The sequence below is a fragment of the Glycine max genome, chromosome 2 (assembly GCF_000004515.6).
Source record: "Glycine max cultivar Williams 82 chromosome 2, Glycine_max_v4.0, whole genome shotgun sequence".
In the NCBI taxonomy this organism is placed as follows: domain Eukaryota; kingdom Viridiplantae; phylum Streptophyta; class Magnoliopsida; order Fabales; family Fabaceae; genus Glycine; species Glycine max.
Genome location: NC_016089.4, coordinates 6,838,457 through 6,858,955, shown reverse-complemented (window position 1 = coordinate 6,858,955; position 20,499 = coordinate 6,838,457). Strand labels below are relative to the sequence as shown.

General features: G+C 31.6%; 1 protein-coding gene, 1 long non-coding RNA gene and 1 pseudogene across 2 annotated transcripts; 1 reads left to right on the top strand and 2 right to left on the bottom strand.

The window, feature by feature from the left end:
- Positions 1 to 597: 597 nt before the first annotated feature.
- On the bottom strand, positions 598 to 6,992 carry LOC100818705 (protein S-acyltransferase 8). The gene is made up of 5 exons (XM_003518507.5): positions 6,491 to 6,992; positions 4,987 to 5,172; positions 2,396 to 2,701; positions 2,038 to 2,271; positions 598 to 1,366 (listed from the first exon to the last, which is right to left on the bottom strand). Exons 1-5 carry the CDS (start codon positions 6,530 to 6,532, stop codon positions 842 to 844), a joined length of 1,293 nt encoding a protein of 430 aa, XP_003518555.1. The 5' UTR covers positions 6,533 to 6,992; the 3' UTR covers positions 598 to 841.
- A 6,580-nt stretch (positions 6,993 to 13,572) lies between these two features.
- On the top strand, positions 13,573 to 15,550 carry LOC100804312 (peroxidase 12-like; annotated as a pseudogene).
- Positions 15,551 to 18,991: 3,441 nt separating this feature from the next.
- On the bottom strand, positions 18,992 to 19,955 carry LOC106797810 (uncharacterized). Its single transcript, XR_001387017.2, has 2 exons — positions 19,538 to 19,955; positions 18,992 to 19,378 (listed from the first exon to the last, which is right to left on the bottom strand). It is a non-coding gene; the product is annotated as an uncharacterized lncRNA (long non-coding RNA).
- Between the last annotated feature and the right edge of the window lie 544 nt (positions 19,956 to 20,499).

Genomic DNA, 20,499 nt, shown 5'->3' with positions numbered 1-20,499 from the left:
CTATGATGGTTTTTCAGTTTCTTATTACTAGAGGTGTTTTTGTTAGTTTGACAAGTGTTATAATGGGGACCATGGTAATGCCCTTGGGCAACGTCAATGTGACTGTTGTTTCACGAGAGTGTGATTCTCTGATCCTAATCCTTTATCCCCTGACACTCTACATTCCTTCTTACCAAAATAGAGTATAGATAGTATTACCATTTGGAGACTTGACTTGACAATGGTATTTGTACTTATGAATTGGATATTATACTCGTGTATACTGTTAATACCCCTATATGGTCCAAAATTCTTAATTAGAAATTAATTGCCATGTTTCAGTTTCATTTGTCATGACAATGGAGAGAAATGGAATATAGAATTTCTAATACAGAATGAAAAATAGAACTCCTTTCTTTCTCATAGAAGCACATGACTTAACCAAAAACCTTCTTCAAACATTACAAAGTCACCAAAATCACAACGCACCATTGTATCAGAGTAGCATGGATAAATGCATTAAGTGGAGGAACCAGTTTTTTACAACGCCTAAAGCACAGTATGCAGATATATATTTTAGCATCACAACTGGTTATTTACACAAAGAATAAAGCCACATAAAGATGCAATGCACATATTTGATTGTAGGAAAAAAAATTGACAAAGACGAGAAAAAAGACACTATTGCTTTGTCTCTCGAAAATTACACACATTTCTATTCTTTCCAAAAGAGCTAAGCTTACCACAAAAAAGATCAAATAAGTTTTTGTACTTAATGCCTCAATCAATTCAATTCCCATTCCTATAATCTGATCAAACACCATTTCCTTTTCCATCTTTAATATCTAAGTAACCCCACATCTCAAAAAGAACCCCCAAGTTTTTGGCGCACCTCCTTTGATGCAGCATAGCTTCTGCTTTCAGTTACATTTGAATTGGAAAGGACCTCGGACGCAATTTCCCAGCTTTCACTTCGTCCCTCACTCGAGTGCCTTGCTTCGGATCGAATTGTTGGGGCCCGGCGATCTGAACCCAAAACTGAATCAACTTCAGATGTATTATGGGGAGGTCCAATGCTCCCTCTGCTCCGGATGTCCTCGTCAATTTCTTCAATATTCCGACGCTGTGATATCTTTAACAGGTCTTCACCAATATCTAGATCATCTTCAACTTTAGAACGAGGATCTCCACCACCCAGATCTGGTTCAGGTTCCCGGGAAATGACCGGAGGAGGTGGCCTCGGTACCTCCTCTTGAACAAAAGCTCGGAAATTGTTCCTTGAGGGTTTCACTTTTGTACAAAATACTTCTAGGAAATTGTTTAAACAACCCCGGTTGTAAACATTGATCCTGTTATCGGCTCTGTAGCGGAAGTTCTCATAGGTAGTCTGCAAAACAAGTTAACCAGGTGATGAAGATATTCTTGAAACACAAGGGCTCTTAAGAATCAAAGTTTCAGAAAATAAATCAGTATTATTATTATAAGCTATGTGTTTATAGAATATGGTTTTCTATAAAATTTGGCCTTTTCTTCCATACTATGAAAAAAAACTATAAGGGATGACTTTCTTCTCACATCTTGGTACAAGATGATCAGACTTACACTATCAATGCAGTTTGGATTGAGGGAAGAACACACAGAATTACCAACCTTGTGAAATTTAAAATTACTATTTGTTTGGATGAAAGGAAAAGTATGAGGGACAAAAATGAGTTTAAGATTCTAAAATTATCTTCTCAAAATTTCTTTCCATTACATTGCCTGATTTTTGTCTACCTTCAAGTACAATCATTGAGTCTTTTTTAATGTCCAGTTTTACTTCATCATTTTGTCTGCATCCTCCAAACATGAAGTCAAAAACTAGATTTCCTATAAATAAGAAACCTGGTGGATTTAGAAGATTAAAATATCTTTTAGAGAGTGGTTCCAATTTAATTTTACCGAGGACAATTCTACTAATGCTTTTTTATTCACGTAGTAACCAGTTAGTCTCAAGGGACAATGAACAATCAGATAAACAAGATATTATATTAAAAAATGTAAAAGATATCAACTGACCTGATTTGTGCCAATAAGGTACAAATGAAAGCCAGTTAATCCACCGACAAACCACAAAGAGATGAAACAATATGCCATTAATATAACAGATGCAGGGGATTCTTTCATTGCCTCCCAAACTGTCCCGTGATAACGATCCATCAGAACCTTGATGTAAAAAGCTGAGATGGAAAACACATAGATACATAGAATAGTTGCCGAAGAAACAAACAGAAAGAAGTAACGGTAGTTCCTCTGCAAATTGGAAAAGCCATAAACAAATAAATAAATTACAAGAAACACGTAAACAAGCCAGGAACATCAATTGAAAAAGCAGTTATCATAACATCAAGAACATGGTCAATGCAAACTATCGTACCAGCCCAATACATTGGCCCACCCAAGGGCAATGGTGATCAAAACGTTCAACACAATTGTTGCAAATGGAGCAATGCGAACAACGAGGAGGACGATACAGCATACAAGTGTCACAATATTTCACCCTCACAGAATGGCCATTTACCATTACTTCTTTTGTTCGTGGGAACTGAAGGCTTGGAGTTTGGCGTCCTCCAATATCAACAGAAACTGAAGAGTCATAACGGAACTCTTCCTCTGGTGGATGTAAATTCCGTGGGATAATGCCCGGATCACGTGAGGAAGTAAGAAAGAGAAGAATCAACACCTATAAACATAAATATTAGGATTAAATTGCATCAAGGCCTGGGAATCAGAAATGATTAAATAAAATCAAAATATCTTAGCAACTAGCAAGGAGTATTTCCTAAGAATGATGGCTAAGTGAAAAAATGTGATCACCAAAAAGAAAAGAAAATGTATCAATAGATGCATCATACATTTTTTTATGCTATGCCATTGACTTAGGATAAAGTTGTGTGCATCTGAACCTCTTACTTGGTTTTTTCAAACACACCCCCTCATGCAAATAAACCCAAGTTTCACATTGGCTAGAAATAGTGCCAAGATATAATATATAAATGAGGACAATCCTCACCTTTTGAACTAACTTTTGAGGTTGAGTTAGGCCCAAACCACACTCTAAGATGGTACCAGAGCCTATCATAGATCCATTAATGGGCTACCCATCATATTATCCACGCACCGGTTAAGTTATGACCAAACCCACATGCTAAGACCTCTCTCTATTAAGATTTTTTTCTTTATTCATGGAAGGTAACAAGATAGAATACCATCTAGTTTTATAACAACACAATAAATCATTTTTGCTTTGAAGTTAATCTATTCAAGTATCCAAAAAATATTTTTCCTTGTTCATGAATAAATTGACTAATTAAACTCATGTTTTTCATAATCAATTTGATCCCCCTGATGATCACGCGCTTTAAAAGATCACTTGGTTTGAAGGAAACATCTCTCAGATTTGTCCATGATTTGTTTATTTGTTTATTCCATCCTGAAAATCTCATTTCTTAGAGGCAAAAAGGATTTGTTTCATTTTATTTATAACCCTCAACAGCGGTAGTTTTGTGTACTGCATCGCTCTTTATTAATTGTTTAAAGAAGCCACGGTTCAGGAGTTAGTATTGGCTCATAAAAGATATAAAGGAAGGTGAATGGGATTGATTATGGATCCTTATCCTTTGTGGTGCTTATCACAGGAAAGATTTTTAAACTTTGGATTCAGGTTATAAAGAATGACAAGTGTTTCCATGGAATAATACAAGGGTTTCAAGCATGATCACCTGGTGAATCTGTCTACATGTGGGAATCCAGTTCTGCCCGCTTTTGGGTGAAAGACTTCCTTAGCAGGTTTTGTAATTGCTAACTAATCCTGATCTCAATCTTGACCTTACAATTTTTTTCCTCAGTTTATTCTAATTTTTGTTTAATTTGTTCCTTCTCTGCAAGATCTCCTATCTGTACATTTTCAAGGTACGTGGTATGACCTCTTTTACATATAACTGTAACTCCTTTAGTTTTGGGTCAATTGAGGTTACTCTTTAATTTATTGTAAATCAACCAATACATAGCAAAATGCATGTAGCCTAAAAATTTCTCCAATAGTTCTGTAGAGTACCACATGCTGATTTTCTCCAATAATTCCAAGGAGGTATTTGGCTGTGGATCCACCATGCATGTTAACCAAATTTTGGTGCTTTCAACTTGTATTTGGCAAGTTTGCTTATTCCTACACAGATTGACGAGTTCTTGGGGTCTGTTTGGTTAGGTTTGGTTGTGCTTGCCAATGTTTGGCAAGGTTTGTTTGTAGCAAGCCGAGAGCTTAATAGCTTGGGCTTGAGGAGGACTGTAGAAGTGCACTAGGTTGGAAAGCTCCTTTGACCAAAATTGTTAGTCTCTCCCTCTTTTGTCTTGAGCTTCAGCAGAAACCATCTGACTAAACCCCTTCAACCTCATGATTTTCTCCGACCAAGCCCATGGTCCATGGACTCTTTTTTCCTCCTATGTTTGGCACTTGGAACCTCAGCCCCCTATGAGTTAATTGTGCCTTAGATTGACGGTGATCATGTGTCTAGACCATGACTTTATTAATGAAAAATGTCATTAATTGTAGTGTTTTTATTTTATTTTATTGTTTTAGTTTTGAGCATTTATCTGTACGTAATAAATAGTTATCTTTTATCCATAACTTTGGCATTGTGGCCATCCCTCACTAGCTAGCATTTTTGCGGTCAACTACTCCTCACCACTATCTGGGATTGACAACTATGAGGCTGACACAAATAATTGTCTACTTATGAGAGGAAATATAGTAATGGGAGATATGAATGGAGATTGGAGAACCAAGAGGAATATTTAGATGAGACAGTAGTAACTAGTAAGTAAGTTATGTATAAAGAAATAACCTATTTTAAAGAAATGACAAGTCCACATAAATATTAACTTACATGGGGCATACACTAACAAGTCTCATGTAAGCAAAAGTATAAAAGCATCAAATGACAAATAATGGAAAAACTATTAACTTACATAAATATTAAAGAGAACTGCCACCACAAAAATAGCATATCCTGCATTATATGAAGAAAATTCATGCCGAAGATGCCTTGCTACAAATACACAAAAGACAATAACTGGAACAATGATCAGCAACAAGGTGACAAGCAGAGACCTAGCATCCGGTCCAAATATCAACCTTCCCCTAAATAGGAATTTCTGCATAAAAGTAGGAGAAAAGTTTGAAGTGATATAAATAAGATTGTAATTTTATAACAAAAAATAGTCAATTAAATAATAACACTACTGAAATTAGCCAGTAGCATGAACAAATTTAGTAAATGCTACATTTCAGAAGGATAACCTTACTAATTTGTATTGGGAAAACCCATGGCCCAAACTTGAATTCTATGATGATATCAGAGGCTACCCTAGATCCATTGTTGGGTCACCTACCATGTTATCCACACTCCAAGCCTAATAATGTTGGGTTGAAGGATTGTATTGGAAAAAACCCAAGTCCCACATATACTAATGATAGTGCTTGAATAGTTTATAAAAATAGGGGACAACCCTCATCCTATGAGATAGTTTTTGAGGCTGAGTTAGGCCCAAACCACATTCTAACACAGGTAAAAATGTCATTTCCTTTGTTTGGTTGAAGAGAAAGTCAAAAGAAAATGTGAAGAAAAGTCGACTTCTAGAGATAAAAATTCAAAATTTTATTTCCTTCAACTTTTTCTCCAATTTAAATTCCAAACTTTTTTCTCCTCCCTCACTTTCTTTCCTCTCAACCAAACATAGGTCAAAGTTGCACAATTCCCAAAGCACATAATCTCACCCCACCAACTCAACTCACATACACACACCTGTCCCTAAATTCCAAAAATTACACTCCCAACTTTCAAGCAACAAGAACAACATTAGAAATCAAAACCCATCATCATGAACAAGAAACAAAGGAGGACAAATTATACATCTTCGCCTCTCATTTGCCTATGCTTCACATTTCACACTTCTCTCCCCTACTAGAAAAGACAAAACTCTGCAGAAAAGCCAAAAACCAGCTGCAGCCAGCCAAGAGCAGTTATTAATCACATTAAATTCTTGTTTCAAACTCCTCCAATGAACCACCATCAATGCCCTATCAGTTCAAACTCCACAAAGTTAAGCTTCCTCACATAAACAACCGTTACAAAAGACAAACGAAACGAAACTGCCCATTCAATGACACACAATTCTCAAAGCACATAATCTCACTCCGCCAACTCAACACACACCCCTACCTCCTAAATTCTGGAACCACACTCCCAAGTTCAAATTTTCAACCATCAAGGATCACCAACAGCATCAGCAGCAGCATCAGAAATTCAAAACACAAAACTACTAAACCCTTTTAAAAAAAATCATTCTTCCCCCAACTCACAAAACAAATCCAGCACATACCCATTTAACACGTCAAACATTAAAAGCTATATTCATGAACAACAAGCAGAAAAAAAAAACAGAAGAAAAAAAGGGAAGGTAAGAACATTACATTACTTCCTTTCCATGCTTCATAAACGCGCTTCGGTGCCATCAAGAAGAAGCTCTGCTGCAACAACTCCTTCTTATAACAACTCTTTACAGACCCAAAACATGCAAGTTCTTCTTCTCATCACCAACGCGTTCAACCACTCCCAAACGACCCCACCACTGAACGGTACTTCGGTTTAGCGATTGAAGGGTCAAAATCTGAGGCTTCCACCACCACGATTTCAAGGGTCTCGCGCGTCAAGACAGAGAGAAGGGGGGGGGGGGGGTATGTGGTGGTGTGATTCGAAAGACGGCGATTTTCGGGTTCGGAAACTGCAGGTTTGGTTTTTTTGGGGAAAATAAAAATAAAAAATGAGAAGAAAAAAAAAACACAGCAGAATAACACTGTTGAAGAAGGAAGAAAGAGACACAGGGTGTTGTGAGCTATGTGAACAGAAGAAACCCCTTCTTCGCCAGTGAATGTGAAATCTCTGAAATTTCACCACCTGAAAGGAGGAAGCGTTACCCATTTTCATGACTTTAATTAATATTTTTCACCATCTTTTTTCTTGGGTGCTGTTTCACCATTTATTACTATTAATTGACTTTTAATTATTTGGTATGTAAATGTAAATGTAAAAAAGTTCACATGGTTTAATAAATAACGACGAGTGTTACAATATATTCTAGTATTTATCTAATACAGATTTTTTTTTCGATAACTGTAATATAGACTTTACTATTATTATTTAAATTTATTAAAAATTATAAGAATAGATTGACTCGTTGAATGAAAAAAGGAGTGCTACCAAAATTATAACCAGAAATAAGAATTGTGTTCAAAATAATGCATGAGACTTATTTTACTAGCATTTCTCGTTAATAAAACATCATAACTTAATATATATATCATTTAGCAGGTACTATAAATAGAGTGATAAAATTATGTTTGATTCTTGTCAGATATATTTTTAAAGAGAAGTGAAAAATTAGATTTTAGATTAAAGATTCCTGTCATAGCTAATTCTTTTTACATTCTTAGGAAGGATGAGGAGTATTATCTATGATTAAGGTTTGAAATGAGAATTAATCTTACATGCAATTTAAAGCATTGAAATTTATAAGGATACATAAAAAATTTACCAGAAAGTCAAAGATTTTTAATTATGATAATTACAAAATAGATAGATAAAGAAGTGTTGATATATTTTTAAGATAATTAATTATTACGGGAACAAACTTATATATATAATAATTTCTTTTGGTTACACTATATATAATAGTTTAATGATTGGATTACAATTTCACATAATAGATTATTTTCTTATGGATCATTGTTCGACTTTAATTGAAATATATTATTAATCAGTCAGAAGTGGTGTTATTATTACAAGATTAATACTCTTATTATTTACAATTAGTATTATTGGTGTTATCATTGCAAGTTACAACCCGTTTTGGAGCGTTTGGGACCCACCCTAAGTGGCATCATGACAACAGTTTGATAGAGATAGTCCAATTTTTTCTCTCTCATAATATCATATCATTCACCTCGTCCTTCAAAACTAAAGACAGAGGGAGAGAGAGAATTGAAAGGGATGAAATGAATAGAAAAAATAACATAAAAGCAAAAAATAAAAAATAAATAGAAAACATGGTGAAGTAACACAAATGGTACTGCCAACCTGGCCATTTGGTCTATTGCTTTTGGCTTTTTCTGGCTGCTTTACCCTTTGAGAGAAGCTTTCAGTTTCGATTTTCACCATTATTAGTTCTCCGTAATTTTCGTAATCTTCCTTTTGGTACACTCAGACAGTAATCTTTTATTAGATTTGATGTAAAAAATAGATAAACATAAACAACAAAAAATTAGAGAAGATCAAAATTTAAAAATAAAGCAAAGATGTATTATTTAAAAAGATTTTTTTTCCTTTTTTTTTGCATATGATCACAAAGAAGTATTCTAGTTAATTATCGAGATTTTTAAACTTTTCAGAGAATGTATTAACATTCATAGGCAAGTTATCATAAGGATAAAAATAGATCAAGTCAACTAGATTATACTAAGAGTCTGAATTAAAAATACGTGATTTAAGTCTCTTTTGTTCACGGGTTTTTTTTTAGAATATGGAACTAATCTGTTTAAGATTTAGTTTGTGATAATCTAATATCAAAGATAAAAATAAAAATACGCATGAAATTTTATAAGAATTAAATTAAATTTATTTATATAATATAAGTATATTTTTAATGTTTAATATAATATTTATGATAACTTATTTAAAAATATATTTTGTAATAAAAAATTTAAATAAGACATCTTGGTGCCCCGGAAAGCTTAGGGAATAAATGGATTAATTGTTTACAAATATCACAAAGAATGTACATTTTTTTGGTAAGACACATTTTTAGAGAGGACAATATTTGTGCAAATTTACTCATCTCTCATGCTTATTCTCTTAACACTTTTTGTTGGTGAAATTTTATTCTGCGTTTTGTCTCAATAAAATATAATAGGAACATAATAGTTCTCACCAACTATAAGTTCAGATAGTTGTTGTTTGTGTTTCTCATGAATCTGGTGCCTGCATGTTTGTGTTTCTCACTAACTAAAAGTTCAGAATTTGGTTTAATGTTATTCTCTAGCTAGCAGCTTATATGAGCTTATCTCAGTGGTGTCAATATAATTGAGTGTGTGTTTGAATGGAGAAATTAAAAATTATAAAAATTTCAAATATTTCAATTGAAATTCTTTTATTTTTAAAATTTTGTGTTTGGATAAAAAAAATTAAAATTATGAGGATGAAAAAAATGAATGAAAAAAAAGAGAAAATATGGTTGGTGTGCTAGTTATACGTGTTGTTCCTCTATCGATCGATATTTTAGGAGCTCAGACGGTGTTTCTTGAAGAAGACGGTAAGAAGAGAATTTCAATTTCTCACAATTTAGAAGGAAATTGAAATTCCAGATTTTTAGTTGTTTAAAATTCTGTTTTAAAATTTCAAAATTTTAAATTCTTCATAAAAAACATTCAAACAATGAATTTTAAATTACAGAAATTCAAATTCTCTGATAAATTACTTTCATCGGTTAAAATTCTCTATCCAAACGCACTCTAAGATCATTTTGGCTTTGGTTTTATTGTGTTAGCCTAATAAAAAAATATTTTTCAATAGACTTAATTATAAGATTTAATTAGCTTGAATCTTTATATAAATCAACAAATTAACATTTAAAATAAAACAAATAAATATAAGATTTTAAAGCATTATAAAAAATTTAATATAATAATAATAGTAACAATAAATATTTATTTATATTTTTTAAATAGGATAATCTATTAGAACTTAAAGATTCTTTGAATGGCATATTTAACTAAACAAGTTTTACTAAAAGTTTTGACTTAACCTATTTTCTGTAAAGACTTGGCCCGGGTATGATGTATGTCAGGCTAGACGACATGGTCTATTTTCATTCTTTTATGACAATCCAAAAAGTAAACAAAAATGCTTGCGAGAGATAAGATAAGAGAAGCATAAACACATAAAAAGGAAACCCAGCCATTGCAAACTGCACTATGACAAATGAAGAGACACAATTTCTCCTCACAAAGCAAAATCTAGGGCTTGATGGTAAACAACACCAAAGGGTTTTTTAATATTATGACATTCTTTTTAACAGATATTATGACAATTTTGCTCTCATTTTAGCGTATTTTAGGAATTTTTTTATTCTTACACATATAACGAATCATGTAGAAGACTGGAAGGTGCTAGTATGGACTTTTTTTTTTGTGGGCCTAGTATGGACTTTGAGAATAATGAAAGGAAGATTGAGACGAAAAATATTAAAAAGAATTTAGTTCCATTACTCTCGTCAAATGTTTCGAACTATCATGAATTCATGACTTTAAAAGGAAATTAACTTAGACAAATTTGAAGCACCTCTCTTCTTTAAAAAAAACTCCTTCTAGACGTAGATGCTTAAAACAAAGAAACTAACAATTCCTTGATTTGGATTGATTCAAATTTTACGATCGAGTAACTTAAATAGAACAAAAGTACAAGAATAATTGATATAAATATTATTGTGCCATCTTCCTTATTTCCTGTGATCGATTGTGGACAACGGTGATAAAACTAGATTTAGTGACAAAAATTGGTCACAATTTGCCAGATATAGCAACATAAAAATAGTTTTACTTAAAAAAAGTGAAATATAATATATTTGCTTGAGTTTTTAGGTAAGAAATAAATAACTAATTCATAAATAATTATTTTCACAATTTTACACTATTTAGGTTACTTGTTTGCTTTGAGCCAATCAAAGCCTGAAAACCAACAATCTAAAAGAAGATAACAAAAAAAAGAGAGAGAAAAGAAAACATTAACATTTATTACACAATTCATTTAAAAATCATAGAAATAGTGAGCTTGAAAAATAAAAATAAAATAGTTTAAATTAATCATAAGGACCGATGTTATGAAAAATGTGATAGATAGAAGAAAGAAGTCTGTCTGAGCGTGTGGTAATATTTTCATGAAAACAGAGAGTTTTTGGCTGGGGGATAGCCGCACATGAACATTAATCATGCTCATCTTATAAAAAAAAATCATGTTTAGCTTACACACGGTTATAGTAATTTCTAGGAGATCGATTGTACTTTTTTACAACATTGAGACTTTAATTTCAGAGATTTGTAGCAGCTTTATCAGATTTTCTAGTCTGAACTATTCTACTTTTTATTTGATTCGTTGCTCCTTTCTCTCACAGACTTTCCTCCCATAGCTTCAATTTGCCTCATCTCTTTAATTGCTTTTGTTTTGATGCGTTTAACTAGAAAGATGCTCTTTTTTTGCCAAAGGAAAAAATGGGTGTCCTTCTTGCTAGTGTGTGTGCCTCTTCTCTGTCCTCCCATTAATTACTCTTGTCTGAATTTGCATAACATGCATGAAAATCACCATCAACATGTTAGTCATGCAATGTCATGCTTTCTCTTTGCAAGTTGCCATGTCTACAAACACCATCCCATCATCCTTCTCCATGATCGAGAAAGAGGTGATTTTTGAATAACATGCTCTAGATCCAAGTTTGATCAGATTTATCATGCATGGCCTACACCAGAACCCAAGTGCATGCATGTCCCTCCAATTGTAACTATTTAGTTAGCTATATTGTTCCCGCAGTTATATATATATATATATATATATTTATTCCATACTTGCACCCATTGATCTAAAAGTTGAATGGCAATGGCACAAAATGGGTTCTTTTTTCTTATTTTTTAAATAAAATCTATATGATGCTTTCATGCCAACATTATACTATATTCTTGGTCTATAGGATAGATACACATACACTTTTAATTAAATAAAACTCGCTCAAAGAGAAGAAATATATTGACACCAGAAAAGAAAAATATTCAAGATGCCAAAGTATTTGAGTGGGAATTTCAACCACAAATAATATCCAAAATTATTAATAACTATGAAATTGTTCTTCAGAAATCAAGCTACCAGTTTGGCTAGAAGGTACAGGTATAATGACAGGGATGCCATTAGGATCTCAGCCTGCACAATAAAACCATAAATAACACTTCGGCCAAATTAAGCTTCCACAATAACTTCAAATACTTACATTAGCTCAAGATGAGTTTAAAGGCCGTAAAAAAATGAGTTTGGAGAATTCCACCACCAGCTTCGACTTGAAGTACTTCAGAGTAGTTGAATGACTAGAACAACCATAAAAATTATCCACAATGTAGTCTAATTAAGCTGATCTCAAAGATACATACAGTATTACTGTGTTCTCTTAGTGTGCACAATAACCTTCTTTGTGTATAAATACTTAAATAGCCTCTCCTAGGAAAAATTAAAGAATGTAAATGAAAAATAAATTGGAAATATTTAAGATAATGTCACAACAAGAATACATCAAGATTGAACAAGTTGACGAAAAAGACTCCTAGTTTTCCTGTTTTACTCATAAAATTTTAACTTATGCTAGACTTTTAAAATTGCATTTTTTTTCAAGATTTATAACCTATTTTAAGTCTAGCTTGGTTGGGTTGGACAACCTGTGTTCAATTTAAGCATTTTTATAATTAATGAATTCTTTTGCTTATAAAAAAGAGTTAGAGTTTTAAAGTATTAGACTAATTAAGTTGAACACATAAATAAAATTAAAAATGCAAATTATATTCAGTCCTTTCGTACAGAATCTCCCACCGACCACATGGTGAAATTTAGTTTTGCGTGTTATCTTTGCATCGCCGTAATTTACATACAGAGTAGGTGTTAGTTTGTCACATGTGTTAATGTAGTACTAGGAGCCCTCATAGAAATCAAAGCTATTAGTATACTTATTCCCCCCTCAAAATTAGTGTAAACCCCGTGACTTATTGGCTTAATTGCCACCTTGCATGGGTTCTTTTGCTATTTAAGAAATCAAGCATCTAGGACCAGGCACAATTAATTGACAAAGTCTTTCTATAAATAATTGTTTTCTATAGTGGCTGATTTATCCGTTCAATTATTAGCAAATTTCTTTAGTATACACGTTATAATTCAGTGATCCAAGCACCTAGCTAGAATGAAAAACACAAGTGAGAAAATCTTTCTAGAAATGAATTGATGTTATTATTGTTTTTTTTTTATCAAATAACATTTTTTAAATGTTTACTGAAATATATAAAGTTTTAGTTATTTTTTTTAATTTAGACTCCAAAACCGATCTAATTTAATTATTTTTTTAAATTAGTTTATGCACTACTTAAATTTTGACCCATTTTGCAAATCACTGCCATGATTTTTTTTAACAATTATCTCTATACTATAACAACAATCCCCAAATGATCCCTACACTAACAATAGTATCTCACTAGACCCTTCTATGCACAACATTTTTAATCAAATCTCCATTCTCTCTCTCTTTTTTCTATTTACACTCATCCATACTTAGTGTAAATTAAGTAATCTCCCCTCTTTCAACTTTAACAACAAAATCATATTATTTTACTTAAAAAGTGTTTTCAGTAATTTAATACCATTTGCTCTTTATTTGGAAGTGATTCTACGTAAATAATCCAAGCCAAGGCTTTAAGAAATGGAGATGATGATGGAGTTGTTATCATCGGCACTCGAGTGTCGAGACGGTAGTACTCATCTATCTGTATATAAATCAGAAAATAAATTAAATAATCAAAGCCTGTAAAGTTAGACTAAAACTTTGAAATCGTAAAATATTTTGTTCGACGCCTTTGGGACGTAGACATTTAATTATATATCTAGGAATTTCTAGTAAAGATTTGTATCCTTTCCGCTTAGGCAATTCCTTTCATATTTTATTTTAAGCAACCCAACATAGGTGTAGATCTCCAACAGTAAAATAAAAAACTAAACAATTATATTTAAAAATAAATAATTCGCTAAGCAATATATATACACACACACACTTTTGTTGAGAAAAAAACAAACAATATAAATACTCTTAATCCTAAAATTAAAAAGGGCTGCTTAATTAGTATGCTTTATTTTGAAAAAACAATTAGCTGTTTCTATTAATTTTTACGGATACCACCAAACCAATGAACTTTAAATGATCTAAAATTCAATTTTTTTATTTTTTTAAAAAAATTTATACTTATTATCTGATCGTACTTTAAATATATTTGTCTATTTGCATGTGGAAAAAAAATGAAAAAATGATTTAACTTTTAAAACATCTATTATTAATTGGAATAATGATATAGGACACTTCTTAATTATAAATATTTCATCAACACTTATCTTTTTTTTTTTTTTTATTTCTTTTCTTACATATCACACACATATATATAGGATCATATATACATCCTTGAGACATCACCTAAAACATTTTTTATTTATTTTTTCTTTTAGTAAATATATTAAGTAATAAAATAATATATTTTATGTCATATCATCCTTTTGATGGAGGGTTTGTTTTACTCTTGAGGTTGTCTGTTAATCTTTTTTCTTATTATAAGAGTAACGGTACAAAACTATTCTCTTATATATTTTCTTTCATCAATATCTTATATCTTTTTATTTATTTATTTTTATCGCATCATAAATTTTATAATATTTATTTTTTTGAATATTTTTTTTCTTCTCCGTTCTCCTTTCACTTTGTAGCTTTGGTTAACTAATTTGTGATCACAGACAGGATGCCCCGATTATGCAGTGCTACTAGGAAGACGAGATGGCCTGAGCTTCAGCACATGAGGAACACGTGATCTCCCCAAACCCTTCAACACCACCGGCGTTTTCACCGCCAAAAACTTTGATGTCACCGACGTTGTCGCCTTATCCGGCACACACACCTGCGGCACATTCTTCAACAGGCTCTCCCCTCTCGACCCCAACATAGACAAAACCCTAGCGAAGCAACTCCAGTCCACGTGCCCCGACGCAAACTCCGGCAACACCGCTAACTTGGACATCAGAACCCCGACACTGTTCGACAACAAGTACTACCTCGACCTAATGAACCGCCAGGGCGTGTTCACCTCGGATCAGGACTTGCTCAGTGATAAGCGGACTAAAGCGTTGGTGAATGCATTTGCATTGAATTAGACGTTGTTCTTTGACAAGTTTGTGGATGCTACTATAAGGTTGAGTCAATTGGATGTGCTCACTGGGAATCAAGGTGAAATTAGGGCTAAGTGCAATGTCGTGAATGCTAGGAAATCTTTGTTGACGTCTGTGGTGCAATTGGTTGATCAGTTTTGAATGAAGCTATATACTTTGTAACTTATGTGTAGTTCTTCTTGTGTGTTTTTACTGTTTCCTAAGGATGTGATGGATGTTCTATTTTGGGGATTGTTGTTTCCTATTCAGCATATGACTCATGTAATAAGAGTAAAAAGTGTTCAATATCATGTGCTTGATCAGTTTGCCACACAAAGCAAGTATTAATTGCTTCTTCTTCTTTTTTTGTCCATTTTCTCTTGCTTATTAAGCCAATAAATGCACTAATGATATTGTCATAAATACTTTAGACCCTCTCTTAGAATAATTGTAAGAAAAAAAAAACTCAAGCTTAATTTTCATTTAATTTTGTATGGCCTTTGTTAGTCAACAAGTTGCAACACACACTAGAAAGAAAAACTCAAAATGAAACTAACAGAATAAAATAGTATTACCGATATATAGCTAGTAACTACTATAACTAACAAAAAGGAAATCTTACTAAAGCTAATTAATTAAAATCATTCCAATTCTATATCTAATTTAAGCTCAAGAATATGAAAAATAAGGCTAACAAAAAAGGAGAAAAAGAAGAAAAGAAAAAAGTGGAAAACGGAGAAAAAGAAAATAATAAAAGAAATAAAGAAAGTAACCACAAAAACAAAGAAAAAGTGAAAAAAGTGCTTTAAATTGCACTCCAATGTGAAATACTTGGCTGGGGGGTTGTGTTAGCAAAAGAGAGAAATTGTATCTTATGTCATATCTCGAGAGAAATTGCTCTCTTAACTCTTGGATGCCAATTTCCTATCTTGAAATTCCACGTTTGTTTGAAATCCAAGTTACAAGCCAACAAAGACCTTATGGTTTATGCTTATGTATGAGAATTACTGATTGACATTGAGATGAAAATCAAAATTAAATTAATTGTGACATTCAAATGAGTGGATTGAAGTGAGCAACAAACTTGACATGAGACAATTGCCTTGAGGGAGACACTTAAGCCATGAGAAGCTATACAAGTAGTATTTCTTCTTCTTGGTCAAGCCATGCCTTCTAATTAATTTCTTGAAAAATGTTTCTGTGATTCTCAATTGATCTCTTGTTGACACCATAAGACATGATTGTATTCAAATTGCATGATTGGAATTTTTTTTGGAAGGATGTGATGGTGAGGCTTGTTCAATCATGCAATTTCAATACAAGCATGGCTTAGGACAAATAAAAGATCTAATACATAAATTAAGTCTTAATTATCTAAGGAGTTACAATTTGAGAAATTTCACAAGGATTGAGTGCAAGTTAAAGTAGAAATATGTGATTTAAGATCTCGATTATATGTGAAGGAGTTTCTATGAATTTTGACCCGACAACGTTTGTTTCATCATTTTACATAAACTGCACATTTTCAGTGTTCGATAATATTCCCCAAAGGGATTTCAGTGAATTTCATGCTTTTTTTTATTTATTATTGTATGCTTGTAACTCTAAGTGTAACCTTTCATATACATCAATTCACTATTGTTTACGTCTTAATTAGTAACTTCTACATTATTTTTTGAATATTACTCAAGTTCTTTTGAATACGATACTCTATTAATCGAAGTACTATTACTTGATTGGTGTGCTTACCAAAACAATGAACAAGGATGAGAAATTGAGTTAGGTGGATGGTTTGAGTGGTGGCACATGCCACATCGGTCATGACCAACACTATTTGTGTTGGCTAACAAGGCCCAATACAAAATTACACGTAATGCCAATTACGTTCTTAAAATTTTAGCTTTAAATATAGTGTCAATTTTTTGGCTGACCGAACTTAGCGTTGGCAAAAATGTGGATGCAAATATTTTTTATGAAGTCTGGTAGCTTAATCCACAAAGCCACGCTAAGTACAAATTTGTGTAAGCTTTTGTGATATAATGTTGGCTTTTGGAAAAAGCTAGATGACTTTTATAGAGATGGTTATAAGAACTAGAAATTAAAGTAACTAATTTTATATTAATATTGTGGGGAAATGGTAATAAGTAATTAAATGTGACTAAGTTTGTATTATGATTGTCGAGAAAGAAAGAAATTTGATTATTACAATATATCAAGTGACTGAAATATATCTTCTCAGGTCGGAAAAACACTAGCTTGGATCTTCTCAAGTGTTTAAATCTCATACTTTATTCTTTTAAATCTTAATTTTAGAATTTAAATATATTATGTTATGATTATTTTTTAATGGTCGATCAGGATCTCATGTAGTGATAATGTCACTGCAGAAAAAAATTTCGAGTCGTTGGACCATCAACTTACAATATTACCATATGTAATGATTTTTTTATTCAATAAAAATTCAATATCTTTTCATATTATTTTTTGTTCTTTTTTGTGCTTAATTTAAGCTTCTTTTTTTCTGTAAAAATGGAAATTATAAATTAGGATATTTCTTATGCTTATTTTGTAGGCTCATGAACCACAAGTTATCCTTTTCTTGTTTCTTGTAATAGTCGACTATATATCTCTTGTTAGTCTTGTACAAACTTATGGAAACACACAAGCATGAATTGATCATCCGATATTAATTACTATGGATTTAGAAGAGGTAGTTTAAGATATAGCTCACGGTATTATTGAAACAACAGTCATTAGCGAGTGACAGTAAGTACTTATCAAAATGGATATGTACAAACTTTCAATCTTAAGATTTGTCCAAATATAAGCTTATATAAGTTACTTGATATGATATTACAATGTTGGACCCGTTGACAACGATAAATCAATCATGACAAAGATGATGTTTGTTTAAAATATTTTAAAACAAAACCAGTGTGCTATGAGGTTGTTTAACCCGTGGAGGGCATTTTGAAGCACCCAAATCTGAATAATATAAGGAATTATTTTGCGTTTTTTTTTTCGGCAATAGGAGTTGGTTTCCTATATATTAATTAATTTAAAGTTCTTTTTTTGGCAGAATTAACTTAAAATGCTCTGATTACTAGTTATAATTTTTGTAATTTCAATAATCGATTTTCAATATACATTATAATTATTAGCAAATTAATTAGCATTATATCTCCTTTAAAAAATAATTATGTTCAAGATATGAGCTTTAAGGAAAGAGGAAAAATTTATTTCGATCATTTTACACCTCTAAAGGGATTAGTTAGACTTGAATTCTTAATTAAAAAAATATCATTGTCGCGTATATACCATAAAAACATGCCATCTTTGAGATGAAAAGTAATAAAATAAAAATTACGTGATTCAGAAAAGGGTGATATGGATGGGATCTAACAAATCTCTCTAGTTAGGGTGAGTTTTAAAAATTACATGATTCTTTATGGTTACGCTGTAACATACGAAACTAACATAAATTTAACTAAAATACAATACAACATTTTAAAATTTAATATTAGTGAACAAAATATTATTATTTATTAAATTGTTATAAAAATTGTAAAATACAATTAATATATTATTATTATTATTATTTAATTCATATGCAGTGCCTTATACAGCTATGTTCACATGTATGATGTATGTACGTATATTTAGCGATTATTTTGATGTAATTTTGATTTTTAGGCTTTTTTTCTGTCTAATTAATTTTTATAAAATAACTTTCGAACGCATAGATAAATTAATACAAGTTTGTTTAAAATTTAATTTATAATTTTAAGTTTGAGTCTTGATTAACTAGCAATACTCAAAAGAAAAATTCTATCAAGTCCAACTATTTAGCTCGAATGAAGTTATTTTTCGTAAAAAATACATTGTATTTATTTAATCAAAAAATTAAAAGAAGCATTTCTCCAACAAGATTAACATGTAAATTAAAAAGAAAAAAAATGCCTATTATGGAAAGTATTGCCCAAATACCACAAACCTCTGAACACATATAGCAACGGTCTTCACACTGCTCTACTAATTATTATTAATACAAAACGTTGCTTTCACAAATCAAAAGAAGAGACTCATGCATGGCGCTAATAATTACAAATCCCAACAAAAAAATGCACATGCTCATTAAATTTGATAACACTAGTTATGAATCGGTGGTTTTCTTCTAGGTGCTGTATAATCCATTGAGACCAGCTGGGCTCCCTCATCATCTTTTATAACTTTCTCTTTTTTCTCTGCATTAACAAGATTTTCTTGACCAAGATGAGTAGCATGAATTCCAAAAGTGTCTGTCCTTACACTTCTTGCATATGCTAGAAGACAATAAACAAGACTAGGTGAGAGAAGCCTTGATCCACTGACTATTAGAGCATAAGGAAAGTAATCAAATTAAAGTTTTTTTTTCGTATATACTAGCATCAAGTTATGGTTAATGTAATAAACAAAATCAAGGGGAAATTAAAGATTTATACCTCCAATAAGAGACGATGAAAAGTAGCATATAACTAAGAATGCTATTAGAAGAACAACTTTTGTTGATAGTACAGGCTTCATGTCCTACTCCAGCTAGCTTCTCTAGACTCAAAATTTATGTAGCATTTATGCTTTGGATAAGCTTCGCTACTCTGATATCTTGTATATATGGCAGGAACCCATAAAGTACAAGTTCTCAATCCATGAAATTAACAGTGTTGTCGCTATACGGTTCAAAACTGGCCACGATAATATGCGACCAAAACATATGGTACGTATTTATAGCATACAAATAAAATTTATAACACATGTAATTCTATGATATCTCACTCTCAAAAACCGGAAATAAAAGGAATTTGAATCTGTGTGTTTTTGTTTTGTTTTCTCAATATTAAAAGGAAGGATATATAGCAAGGGACAAAAGTCCTATTTCACCTCTCAAAGGTTAAAATCAGAAACGTTTAGCTTTGATTGTGAACTGCCTTATAAAATGCTTTGAGGGGCTGTAATTTTTTACAGTTTAACATATGAGAACATATTAATATATATATTTTTAAAGTGTTATAATAAATATAAAAATTATTCTTACAAGTGATTCGACACTTGAATTGTTTTTAATTAAAGTGTGAGATTCTCTAACTTCAGAATTTAAGAAATCTACTTCAGACTTTACCTAGCCTTTGTTCTTATTTGAATAAGTTTCTCTACAAACATGTATAAGTTAGAATTATCCTACAAGTTAAAATTAATTTTTTGAAGTTAAAATTATTCAGCTTCTCTAAAAAGCTGATTTTAATTTTTTAAAAATTAGTTTATTAATTTTCTTTCTTCACTTCTTTATTTAATCATTGAAAAATGATAAGTGAATGCGCTTGTATTTTGAAGAAACTCTGAATTATTAAAATAGACCATTATACTGCTGCAAAAGGAGAATAGAGAACAAGAAAAGTGAAAAAAAAAA

Excerpts from the sequence above, each read along its gene's own strand:
- LOC100818705 (XM_003518507.5), bottom strand. The coding sequence starts at position 6,532 with ATGGCACCGAAGCGCGTTTATGAAGCATGGAAAGGAAGTAAT. Across the intron at positions 5,173-6,490 it reads AAGCATGGAAAGGAAGTAAT|AAATTCCTATTTAGGGGAAG; the intron begins GTAATGTTCTTA and ends ACTTTTATGCAG. Across the intron at positions 2,702-4,986 it reads CAGTTCTCTTTAATATTTAT|GTGTTGATTCTTCTCTTTCT; the intron begins GTAAGTTAATAG and ends TTATGTTTATAG.